This window comes from Molothrus ater, chromosome 1, assembly GCF_012460135.2.
Source record: "Molothrus ater isolate BHLD 08-10-18 breed brown headed cowbird chromosome 1, BPBGC_Mater_1.1, whole genome shotgun sequence".
NCBI lineage: Eukaryota > Metazoa > Chordata > Aves > Passeriformes > Icteridae > Molothrus > Molothrus ater.
In genome coordinates, this window is record NC_050478.2 from 126,663,822 (window position 1) to 126,676,808 (window position 12,987).

A 12,987-nucleotide genomic window follows, 5' to 3' on the forward strand; every position below is an offset into this window, starting at 1 on the left:
TTAATTAATTACCTTTGTTTAGATACCAAACACAGAAAATTATTATCCTTCTGAACTGCCTTTTGCAATTACTATTTGGCAACTCTAATTTAATATAAGATGTAAAACAGCTCTCTGAAAGCTGTAAAAGAAACACAACTGTCTTAGAAAATTAGATAAACCTAGTGAGGGTTAAACTTAACTTTTTCTTCCTGTAAGTGTCATAAGCCTGACCTAGAATTCTTTAATAGATACAGTGCAGAGCAGAACTGAAAGTATTTTTAATTTCACTGCTTTGTATATTTACACAGGGATTACAACAAACTTCTACACTTTATCTACATTTTAATAGGTCAGTGCGAACATATGAAGTGTATTAAGGTGGACTGACTTACTTATTAAAGTGACGTGAATTCGCCCAAAGCCCCCAGCAGTTGTGTGCAGCAGGGGCTGGGCAGACATGCAGGATTGAGGTCATGCATCCAGCCAGTTTGTAAGATGATCCCTCTGTACTGAGCCATCAGCCATCCTTAGCATAGGGGCGCACTCATACACGCATTCCTGTCAAGTCATCTTGTGAAAGGCTGCTTGCTTCCAGCTTGGCTTGAAAGTGCAACCTTAATAAAACTCACTGAAGCCTGAGAGAAAATAGCAGTTCTGCAGCAGATAGTGTAGGGGAAAGAGACTGGGATATGCATATGCAGCTGACTAAAGCAGGCTACATGCTGGACTGTAACAGAGAGGAAACAATAAATCTTAGCTACTATGCAATAAATATTCCCAATTTTAACTAAGGAAGCTATCCTCACAGTGAAATTCTAAAAAAAACCAAAACAACCAGTTTATCCAAGCTTGATTCTTAAAGTGTGCTGCTCCGCTCCTTTTTTAAAGACTTTGAGGGAAATTAAGAACAAATTTAAAGAAAGAGGAAGAAAAAGTTTTTCTTAAAGCAGGAAAGGAAAGTAATAATAACATGTCAGTTTTCTTTTCCTTTGCTTTCCTGGCAGTGATTCTTGCTCTTGTAGGCTGTACTAACCAGCGTCGGGGTCCAGAAGGCAGTGGGAGAAGATTTAACCGGGTTCAGCACGGGCAGTGCACCTACACTTTCATTCTGCCAGAACAGGATGGGAACTGTCGTGAAAGCACAACAGACCAGTACAACACAAATGCTCTTCAGAGAGATGCTCCTCACGTGGAACAGGATTTCTCTTCCCAGAAACTGCAACATCTGGAACATGTGATGGAAAATTACACTCAGTGGCTGCAAAAAGTAAGTGCTTCTTTTTTTGTGTCTCACTAAATGATTTCTTTGGGGGATGTTTATGCTGTTCAAAGTTTTCATTAGTTTCTAGGAGAACAGAACTAATAAGGATTGATACAGTTCTTGGCTGTGTAGGAGAAAAATGTTTTAGCCAGAGTGCACCCCTCATTGCTTTTGGGAGCTGAATTTTCTTCACTTTACTGAAAGATGTGACTTCTTAAGGCTTCTTTTCAAGAAACGATGCATGCATGTGAGTCAGAGGACACAAAAATCCTCCAGGGACTCTACTGACAGAACTTACTAAATTCTTATAACCTCTACTTACAGTTCACAGATTCAGCTCAGATGTCATGCAGGATACCTGCTACTGTGACAGCAAAAGAGAGCATTTTAAAAATCAGCATTTAAGGGCACTGGGTTAAGAATATCATTGTTCCTCCATAAACAGATCCTGTAATACTATTCTACCCGGCTGATTGCTGGAAAGAAACAGGAAAATATATAGGCATTCACCCTTCTAAAACTTCACAGTAAACGTTTTTAATCATGTTGAATACACTGGTCTTGAACAGCCTTCTTCAATTTGTGTTTATATATGTGTGCATTCTTTCCTAGAAAGGGGAAAATGGGTTTCAAGGTGTTGCAGTAACTTAATAGAAGTAATTATTTTTATGAAATTTGGGTCTGAAAGGCTTAAATATGTGAATAATTTCACTCATCTGAACAGTCCCAGTCAGCATGATTACTCACGTGTGTAAAATTACATGTCTTGCACAGATATTATCATACCTTGCTAAAGAAAATGTTTTGCTGTAGCTGACCAGTTAAAATAAATACACAGTCTGTGTACAGCTATTTGTGATATTCCCATTCACATGCTGCCATTTTGACCTGGCAAAACTTAGAAAATTGCACAATTGAGTGATGCAGCTAGTCATGTAATCTTGTACAAGAAAACTTCTGTATGTACGCACTTGAGAGATGCAGGATTTAACTCCAACAGAAGTTCTTACTAAGAATGAACATCAATAAAATTCTAATGACTCTACTAGCTTTGCTGAAACTTCATATTAGCACAGTTGCTGCTAACCTATCTCATTTACAAGTTTTGTTTCATCCAGACAGTACATAAGACATAAATGTGTTAAAAAAGCACATACAGGTCCCCCACCCCCCTAACTCTACTAGAATTTTTAGAGAGGATTTCCTAAGTTTTTGGTAAATTATATTTGTTCCCTTGCATCTGACCATAGCAAGAGAGAAAAGATTCTGTGCAGAAAATATTACCAAGTATTTAATTTTCAGACTACTTCCCTCATTTTTTAATGTCTTGATCTGCCTTGGGGAATATAGGGCTGGAAATAAGCAGATGTTTTATGTAGAGGAAAATAAATTATTTTACTGTGCCTTGGCAGGCTGAGACAAGCACTAAAAAGAGGAAAGTTGTTTTCTGTTTTTATACACATATGATTTTACTTGAGGAAATTGCCTGCTGAATCATGCTTCTAAGACTTAACTTATTCTGTGTTTGTCCACTAGAGACTGAACTAAGATCACTGTTTCACAGTGATCATGAGGAAATCTGAGTGTCTGGAGTGTGAATGTCTGAGGGTTAGTCCTCTCACACTTTGGAGGGAAGTGATTAAACAGGTAGGAAGCCCAGTGTAAGGGGTTTATATTAGGACTGCTTTCTTCTGCAATGATTGTAAAACTGGCTGAGGGCCGAACTATTCCCCTCCTCCTTTCCCTCCCAGCCCCCAGTCTCCTGCTCCCAGGAGTTAGCATAAAACTGGGATTATGCATGTATCCCCATGTGTCAGTTTTCCTTGGAATGAAAGGACCTGTTTCTCTGTGTGAAGGACCATGTCTCACTCTGAACAAATGAGGCTGATGCAGCTCCTTTATAGCATCTCTGAATACTGAATTTGCTTTGTTGCTGTTGCCACTACAAAGCATCTCAGCCATAACTCATTTCCTTTCAAAACCTGCATAATGCTCAAGTGTAATGAATATATTACGTAGGTATCTCCCATCTCATTTTTATAGTCTGCATTCATTTTTCCCCCTAAACTTTCTACACTAGGCAGCATTTTACAATGCACCTGCTGTGATTGAACTAAAGAATAATTAACAGTTGCAGGTCTTTTACTGGAAGAGAATACTTATAATCAGAAAGAATGTTTAAGAATTTTATAAATAGTCTGATTTACATAAAAGTGTTGTGTTTATTACTTCAGGTAATATATATAGCCTCCAATAAAAATTTCCATAGCCAATGTTTGGCAAAGTGAATTATTTTCTGAGCACGAATGCTGCCCTGTGACATTTGAAAGATACTTACTGTGAAATTTTGTAAGAGTCATGGCTTGCCTTAGTTTTAATTTAAAAATGTTATTTAATATCCAAACTATCAGATTTTTAGAAGCAAAACAAGTATACTTTTCTGTAAAAAAAAATATTTTCTTAATGCAAAATTGCTTCTTTGATGATCTACAAGCTTGATTGTGGATAAAAATGCCCTTGCTTTGGGAGCCAATTATAGGCAATTAAGGCCCAGCCTTGTCCATTATAATTTGCATATCTATAATCAGTGTAACTGGGGTTGGTTGACAAACCAGGGACATGGCAAAATGCTCTGCACAGAAACTCCACAGAAGAAGATGACTTGGTAAACATTTTTAGAGTTTTTCCTAGAACTGTTTATTTTAATACCGGATAACTTTCCCCATTGTTTAAGCTTGGGTTTCATTTCTGCAATATGTTTATACTGATAGTTCAAAACAAACAGTTCATCACATTTTCTTTCTTGCAGTAACTGACTGGCTCACGTGACACTCTTTGGTATTTAGTTGCAGTGTCTAAGGATTGCCAAAGAGGAGTTACATGAAATGTTATCATCATGTCTTGCTTAGGAAGTTGCTGTTGGCTTGCTGAACTTACAGTATTGATGGACTCAGTGTACATTCAGGATAGCTCTATAGATGAGTGTTTCATATACTTTTCCTGACATCTAAATGGCAGAAACAATGGTTACAACAGTAATGAGTGAGTTTTACATGATCCACTGCTTCTTTTCTTCTAGATCATTATTTAAGCAGAGTACTATAAAAGCTTAAAAATATTGCTTAATGATAGTATACTATTAGAAGCTAACACATACAAGTATTACAAGAAGGTAGATAAACCAAAAAAAAAGAAATGCAATGTAACATGTGACCTAAAAGTTCACATGATATTTGGATGTTAAATGCAACCAGGAGATGCATGATGAATTCCTGCTAACTTCCACAAACACAAGGTGGTCAATGGATTTGGAATCTGCTATTCTGCATGTATGAGCATTACTAACAGAGCTGTGCAAAGAATGGCTTTCCAGTAAATCTTTCCTTTTTCAAGGTGGACCAGAGCTAAAAGAAAACAGTGAGAAATTTGCATCCAAAACTGGGCATTATTTGGTGTCCAGCTCAAACCTGTATTTATTTTTTAGACACAGAGGCTACTTATTAATCTGGGTCCTCCCTTCTGCTTTGGAGTCAATGAATTCTCGTATCCAAAGGAGAGCCTCATTCTAGTCATATTTGAAGTGCAGTTCCCACAAATGTCATGAAAGGGTGGAATAAAAATTAGTGGGATTTCTTAGTGTACTACTCAATGAGCAAGTATATATGTATAAAATCCAAATTTAAGGAGTAAAAATAACGTAATGGAAATAAACTGGCTCCAAGAAAATTAATGTTTGAGTGTAAATCCAAAATTGCTTATATTCCCCCAAAAATCTATTGGCCAAAAGCATGCCTGCTTTTCAAAGCTCATTAGTCAAATATCTCAAGTCCTTGGAATATTCTGATGTACCCACAAGAAAAAGACAATACTTCAACTGTGGAAATGCCTGAAAGCTTTACATTATTGGAGAATTATTTGGCAATTAAGTTTTTTTTTTTTAGAAGCAGAAGAATCAGGGAATTAGACTGAAGGACAGTTTCACATGTTGCCACATTTGGTAGCAAATTACTTAAAAAAATTTCCCATGCTTGGAGGGAAAGCTTTATCATAATTTTCAGTAGGAACTGAATGTGTTTATTTACAGTGATGACAGCCATAATTAGGAAATTTCTGGTAACAATAAAATATTACATTTATTAGTCATCAGAATTGTCCAACCAAGACGCCCAGTGGGAGATCTCATTTGGAGCACTGAGAGTTTTTCTAAATGAAACTGATATCCAGTAAATGCTATGTCATTTTCAGGGTGCTGAGAACTCCTTGTTCCCATTTAACCAAGCAACCTACTCCTACAGTGCTGTGTGTCCTGGGGAGAAAAAAAACACCACTGGGGGAAAAGTAATGAGGTTGGGTATGTCAGGTCTGCATCATCCCACCCAAACTTAGATTTATAGAATCATAGGATCATTAAGGTTGAAAAAGATTTCCAAGATCAAGTTCAACCTTTGAACCAAACATCACCATGTCAACTAAATCATTGCACTAAGTGCTACATCCAGTCGTTTCTTGAACACCTTCCTGGACAGTGACTCCACTAACTCCCTGGGCAGCCTGTTCCCATGCTTAACCACCCTTTCAATTAAGAACTTTTTTCCTGACATCAGCGTGAACCTTCCCTGGCACAGCTTGAGGCCATTGCCTCTTGTCCTGTCACTTGCTGCTCAGGAGAAGAGGCCAACCCCACCTCACTACAACCTCTGTTCACATAGTTGTAGAGAATGATAAAGTCCCTTTTTAGCCTCCTTTTCTCCAGGCTAAACAACCTCAGCTCCTTCAGCTGCTCCTTATACAACTTACCTTTAAACACTTTTTAAACTTATCTTTAAACCAGCTTTGTTGCCCTTCTCTGGACCTGCTCCAGCCACTCACTGTCCTTCTTGAATTTAGTGGCCTGAAACTGGACACAGCATTCAAGGTGTGCTTTCACTAGTGCCCAGTACAGGGCAATCACTTTACTAATTCTGCTTGCCACCCTATTTCTGATCCAGGCCAGGATGCCATTGGCCTTCTTGGCCACCTGGACATGCCCTGGCTCACATTCAGCAGCTGTCAACCAGCACCCCCAGGTCCTTTGCCACTGGGCAGCTTTCCAGCCACTGTGTCCAGTGCAGGGGGTTGTTGTGACCCAAGGGCAGACCCAGCACTTGGCCTTGTTTAACGTCGTACAGTTGGCCTTGGTCCACAGATCCGGCCTGTCCAGATCCCTCTGCAGAAACTTCCTACCCTCCAGCAGATCAACACTCCCACTCCACTTAGTGAAGTCTGTGAACTTACTGAGGATGGACTCGATCCCCTCATCCAGTTGATTAAAAAAGTTACTAAATAGGGCTGGCCCCAATACTGAACCCTGGGGACTGCATGAGGCCACCAGCTGGAAATAGCATTCACTATCACACTCTGGGCCCAGTCTTAGAGCTAGTTTTTAACTCAGCAAAGAGTGCACCTGTCCAAGTCACTGGCTGCCAGCTTCTCCAGGAGAATGCCAGTTACCCAAATAGTTTTTACTTTGCTGTGGGGAATCTCTTAGTGCCATGTCAAGAGACAGTAGCAAGCCCAGAGGAAGACTCAGCTGTCTGAACTGTTCTGTGGAAGTCCCTGTTTCTCTTCACTGACCCCAGGAAAATCCTGAGCAGCTTGCTTACTGATTTAAATGCCTCAGTTAACTGTGATGGATTTAAGCTTTACTTCTGTCCATGCCTGCAGTATGGACTTCACTTGTGACTGCTAGGAAATTGTAAACTTTAAGTATTCCAGTTTCCCGTTTCTAATACAGATATAGCACTACTACTCAATTTCACAATGCTGTTGGGAGGCTTAATCTGTTATTTTTTTGTGTTGCTTTTGGAGTCTTTCTTGTGGAAAGAAAGACTTTCTTAACAGTGTATGTATTATAATAATGTTTCCAATATTTACAGAAAATTGTGAGATTAAAATAATTTGGAAGGAAAGTAACTATAATGTAACTATAAGGAAAGTAACGATAAGTAACTAAAGTAGTTCATAAAAAATAAGCAGACAAATACAATGAATATACATCTGTAAAGCCAAGAATATCAAAAGTTGCAGTTGGCTAAATGGGTTATTTGTGTCCTGCTCACAGAATAGTCCTCATTCTTGCAGGGTTTTTAAAACCCATCAAGCTGCTGCTCCAACCTGTATCCATCTGCAAGGAACTGATTCTTGTACAGATTCTCATGACCAGTGAGGAATACCTTGTTATTCAGTGCTAATGTTTATTTTTGTTAATTAGCAAAATTAAATGTTAATTAATAAACAATTAATTTTGTTAATTTCCCAAAATTAACAAAAAATTTGGATAAACTTGATTTTATCAAAACTGGGGTCATTTGCATGACCTATTGCAAGCGAAATCTGAAAGGTGAAGATACTTAACCGTCTACTTTTATTCATCTCAATTTACAGTTTAGCTTAGTTCAGTCTTATTGCCTGTATTTACAACAATTGCAGACAAGGAAGAGCTAGTAAATGAGGACCTTCTAGAATCAGCATCATTGTTTAAGTTTGCTGTGAACTCATCTTTAGCACCAGCAGCTCAAGTGTCTTGAATAAACAGCCCTGGTGTAAAAGTCTTCCCAGTAGCATAAGAATTTCCTCTCTTGTTAAGGGGTTGAATTTTGATCAGGAAAAGGATATTGAAATAGTTTCATATTTCCTAGAAAAAACTTTTTCTTATGAAACAAGCTGTACTTAACACAAGGCTATTTTTCTGCAACCACATGTGCATATTTTAGACAGTGTTATGAAACACCAGGGTGGTGAATATTCACTTGGAAGGATAACTTAGAAATGTCATAAATTGTTGCCCATTTGCACTGCATTCTCATTAATATTTCTGCACAAAGAGCAAGATTCACTTTTCATTGTCTTATTTAGGAATCAGGTTACTTAGATTACTAAGACAGTGTAAGTAAGTCACTATACAACTGGGATAAGAATTCTAATCAGGGACTTACACCAGTTTAATTTTCCCTGTTTAAAACTGATACAAATCAAACTAGCATAACTTTCTTGTCTAAACAAGACCTAACAGTGAATTACACTCAGCACTTAACATGTATATGATGCAGATGGTCAAAGCAAGACAGGTACAGGGTCAGCTAGAAAGATGCTCCAGTTACACTATATAAATGATTTGCTTTCAGATTTAAATGGAACAAACCCACCAAAAATTGTTTAAGATAGTGCAGTAATTGCTTAGAGGAAGTCATATAGAAAATCTGTGTTCAAGGCCGTGGAGCTACAGTGAAGCAAATTTCTTAAACTTTCTTGACTAGTTTCTAGGAGGAGAAATGAAAAAAGAAAAGAAAAGGAAATAATAAGAAAAGGGTAAGAGTAAGAGAACTATGCTAGTTTCATGGTGGAATAGGTGTGTCTTTAGGAGAGGTACTCTAAAGGTCTGTTATATGATAGTATGTGATGAATCATATGATCTGTGTTACTAATCTTTTCTTAAAGGAGAGAGAAATAGGCTGAAAGTCCATGTAAAATGTTGCAGTTGGAAAATCTGTGTAGAAGATCTGTAAGTAAAAAGTGGATGATGAAAAACTCTCTAAGAAGTCTGTAAAATTTCTTTCTCTTCAACAACTCAGTCTGGAGCATGAGTGTCTGCACACATAAATGCATTTTGGTCTTTGGAGTGTTTGGTTTTAAGATACTTGGAAATCTGTTTTTAAGTGTTGTGTCTTAAATCCATTCTCATGTTTTATACCAATGTACCTGCTATCAATCTGTTGTTCTCAAAATGACATGTTGGCTTAAAAAACTAAAATTGGTAGCAAGATGAAATCTTGTTTGTTGTATATGCATTAATTCTGTGTGAACAATTCCCCAGCTGCATTGCTGAAAAAAACATTTTACAAAAGCACATTTGCTTTTGTTCCTTCCAGAATGTATATGAAGCAGGAATTTTCATGTATTCTGGAAGAAGTATTGGACTTTTGTTCTCCCCATCCCAGGCACGTTTCTATCCTTACATGTGCCTATGTTCAAGACAAACCTGATTGTGCTCTGTGCATGCATGACATCTGCTTCTTTAATAGAAAATAGCAGAGGTGTATAGCTATAATTTTTCATCACTTCTTCTGGGGATTTTTATTTTTAAATTCTTGCCATTTGTCTGTCATGTTGTCTCTAGTTGTCTTGTTGCATATAGAGGTACCAGGAATTCCTTCTGAAATAGGAATGTATGGAAACAACAAAAATTAACTTGATCCAGTTAGCTGAATTTTCTTCTGATTCTGTTCTGCCTGAGAATTTGGGTACTGATATTCTTTCTCCTCCTCTTGTACCAAGGAGGCTTGAGAGATCACAGTAGAGATAGGATAAACTCTGGGCATTCCTCCCAGGATGAAATTCAGGCAAGACTAGAGAACTATGGGAGAAAATTTGGAGTATGAGCAGACAACCTTAGACAGTAATTTGTCTGGTTTTGACAGTATGGCTTCTTTCACACTAGAACACAGATTATCAGATTGGTGCTAATCAGTTTTGAATCTAAAAATGATTTCTACTGATGGCTGATGTGCCATTTATAGACTGGTCCTTCCTTCTTTCACATCTGAACTTCCCTTAAAAGCTTTCTGTATGCAAGACACTTTTCTTAAAAGATCCTATTTAAGTTACAAAATTTAAGTCTTGGGGGTAATACTGATAGCAGTCAGACTTTTAGCTTCCTGATCTGTGATCCACCAACCTAAAACTGCAGATGGAACTTGCAAGGTTTCAAAGAGAAAAGCACTGAGTTTGAGGCAGGTGAGTGGTCCTGCCCACTATTTTAAATGTTGAAGCAAACTTTGAGTCATTACCAAAGGCCATTCATTCTTTAAAGTGGGATTCATATGTCCTGATTGTAGGTGAAAAAAAAAATCTGATTCTTGATATGTAAATTTAATATTTTGACATGCATTTTAATATTTCACTTTTATACAATCCGAATTCACAGAACATATTTTAAATACCTGCAAAAATCAAAGGAGAAGTCCTAGTACAATCTCTAGAGATGCATTTACATTTATCTTCAGGATTGTTGTGGACTTGCCTGCCCTCTGGATCATATTATTTATGAATGTTTTAAAGTTGTCAGCCTATGTTTATAAAAGTGTATTTTTCTTTTGGAATCTCTTGCCTGCAAATATGGTCTGGCACAGTGCAGATTTAGGAAAAAATAATTTATTTGTTGTTAAATTTTTTTTGTTGTTGTTGTTTTCTTTTTCTAGGCAATGTATTGAATGAATGTTTGAATTTGTATTAAAACACCCATGGTTCTGTTTAACAATGCTGATTTTCACTTTCATATATTCAGCTTTGACTAGCTTTAGCAGTATTTATTTTCTGTGAACATTAGTTCTCATGCAGAAGTATTTTGAAGGAAAGAAAACTGTATTAAATAAATAATTTCTTAAAAATTCTGCCATCAGTTCAGTTGTGGGTAACAGTGAGGGTGAATCATAGACTCAGTTACACATCTTTCTCTTGTCACTTATGAGTATTGCATTTGTGTCTCAAAAAGGAAGGATCTTCAAATAATATCACTATCACTATCAGAGTACTATTCCTAAAAAATGTTGTTTTTTTAAAAATTGAAAATCCTGTGCAGAAATTACTCAATATTTCTGAAATCTCAGAGAAATGCTTCATATCTGTTTCCTTGAAGTCTCCTGCAACACCAAAGAAGTCAAAGAAGACTGCTGCAGCTTTTCAAAAATTGGGCATTCATATGCAGATCAAAGTAACAGAAATGAGGATTTAGGATCACTGCCTTTATCATTTAAGTATTATTTATTTGTGTCATAGTTAAATATTTACCCTTCCCAGTCTTAACTCATCAGGAAATTCCAGTAGCCTTCTAGGCCACATCAGCAAATCAACACAGTAATGGGAAACCCCCAAACCACGATGCCTTTGGTGCTGTGCCTGGAATTTTGAGGATCTGCTTAGAAGGAAAATTGCTCAAAGAGATGATCTAATCTCTTCCTGAATGAACTATTCCCCTTTGTTCCTTGGCTAAAACTTCATACTTCACTCTGTGAGACTTACCACAGTAGAGATAAATGGTCAAGGGCCACCTATCTTTCCTGCGTCACTTCTGTCAATGGGAAAGGCCATCAATGCTCTGCTAGAAGGTTTTTCTGTGTTGCTATTTTTGTGTGGAGGAGATATGGACTGCAAAATTCTTTATCACTTTAGCCTGTGAAATACAGAGGCGATGATTAAGGTTGTTACTCTTCACATTTTCCTTGGATGATCCAGTTGGATCTCTTGGCTTTTCTGAGAATTCTGGCTGATGCAATACATATTCTTTTGTATATTCCTCTGACATTGTTGACCTCCATGACATCCCACAGCTTAACCATTAGAGCTTCTGCCTTCGTGTCAGTTATTAAAATAACTGTTTTTACCTGTTACAATACCAAAGTTTTATGCAGGGAAGCATAAGCAAGACAACTGTATTTGCAGAGGCACACAAGGGAAGAGGTGTTTGCCATGTACCATAAGATTATTGTTAAAAGTAAAAGATGATTACAGCAGAATTAATTCAATCATAAATGGAAACAAAATATCTTGGTCTTGATGACTCAGTTTCTAACTACGGACCATCAGTCTAGGGAGGGTCAGCTCAGGCAAAGTGTAAGGGACCCAGAGAGATATAGAATAGGCTAAATATAAGGTGGGAGGTGAGGGTGGTGCGTCAGAGCAAGAAGTCTGTCCATTTGAGGTTGATAAAAGATTTGAGTAAGATTTAAATTTCCTAGGAGGGTAAATGATACAATCCACAAATTTATGATTGCCAAGGTACCAAACTATCACTAAAGTACACACAACTAAGTACGTTGTCCTGATGTGACAGAAAAGACTGAGAAATTACTTTGGTATACAGCACTGTGTTCAGTAAAATGTCCTGAAACAATGCGGATGTAAACTGTTTACAGGTGTGTGGCCCTACAAATAGTAGTAGTAAAACCTGCTGAAGAAAAACTCATCATAATCAAAATAAGATTTTCTTTTTTTAAAAGAACAAGAAAATTCTTTTTCTAAACTTAAGAATATAAAAGCAAGTAAGAGAAGATGCTCAGCATCATTTTTTAATGAGGAAACTAGAAATTCTCCAAATTTTGCTGGTTATCAAGGTATATCTAAAACGCATCCCAGGCTGAAATGCTGGATGGAACTCAAATGCCATGTGGGGCATTACAGGTTGTAGCTAATGCGTCACTTTGTCACCAGGAATGCCCTTGCAGCTATCAATGATAAACTCATAAGCAGTATTCATGTTTGCTGCTTATACCATTAAGTGAAGAAACAATTTACTAGCATCAAGCAAGAACCTTGGGCAGTTTATGATGATGAGCTAGAGGTCAGGAATACTGGAAAGGCATTTGCCCAAATTTGCCCATTTTAAATTTTGCAAGATCTAAGAGCTTGACCTCAAATGCTCCAAGGGTTCTCAAATGTGGAATATGGATGAGGCATATGAATATATGCCTCAAATATTCATGAGGCAAGCTTTAACCCAGTAAAATAAATTGTTTTAATTTCATAATTAAATTGTGTTGGACAAGGTGTTAGGTGTGTTAGGACAAGGACATAGCTACTTTTCACGGACTTCAACAGGAGGTAGAACTGAATTGGAATTCCTCTGTTACACTGAACAAGCACATGTATATTTTATTCTTTTGGATAAGTGGGTGAGAATGAGAAGTCCAGAGACTTTTTATAGAGAACAT

The 12,987-nt window shown here is 37.3% G+C and overlaps 1 protein-coding gene across 1 annotated transcript in view; it reads left to right on the forward strand.

Annotated features, from left to right (window-relative positions):
- The first annotated feature begins 626 nt into the window (after positions 1-626).
- ANGPT1 (angiopoietin 1) overlaps positions 627-12,987 on the forward strand; it is a 151,701-nt gene continuing 139,340 nt past the window's right edge. Inside the window, exon 1 of the mRNA XM_036406337.2 lies at positions 627-1,249. Coding sequence (XP_036262230.1) covers positions 953-1,249 — 297 coding nt within the window. The 5' untranslated portion in view covers positions 627-952. The remainder of the gene's footprint in view (positions 1,250-12,987) is intronic.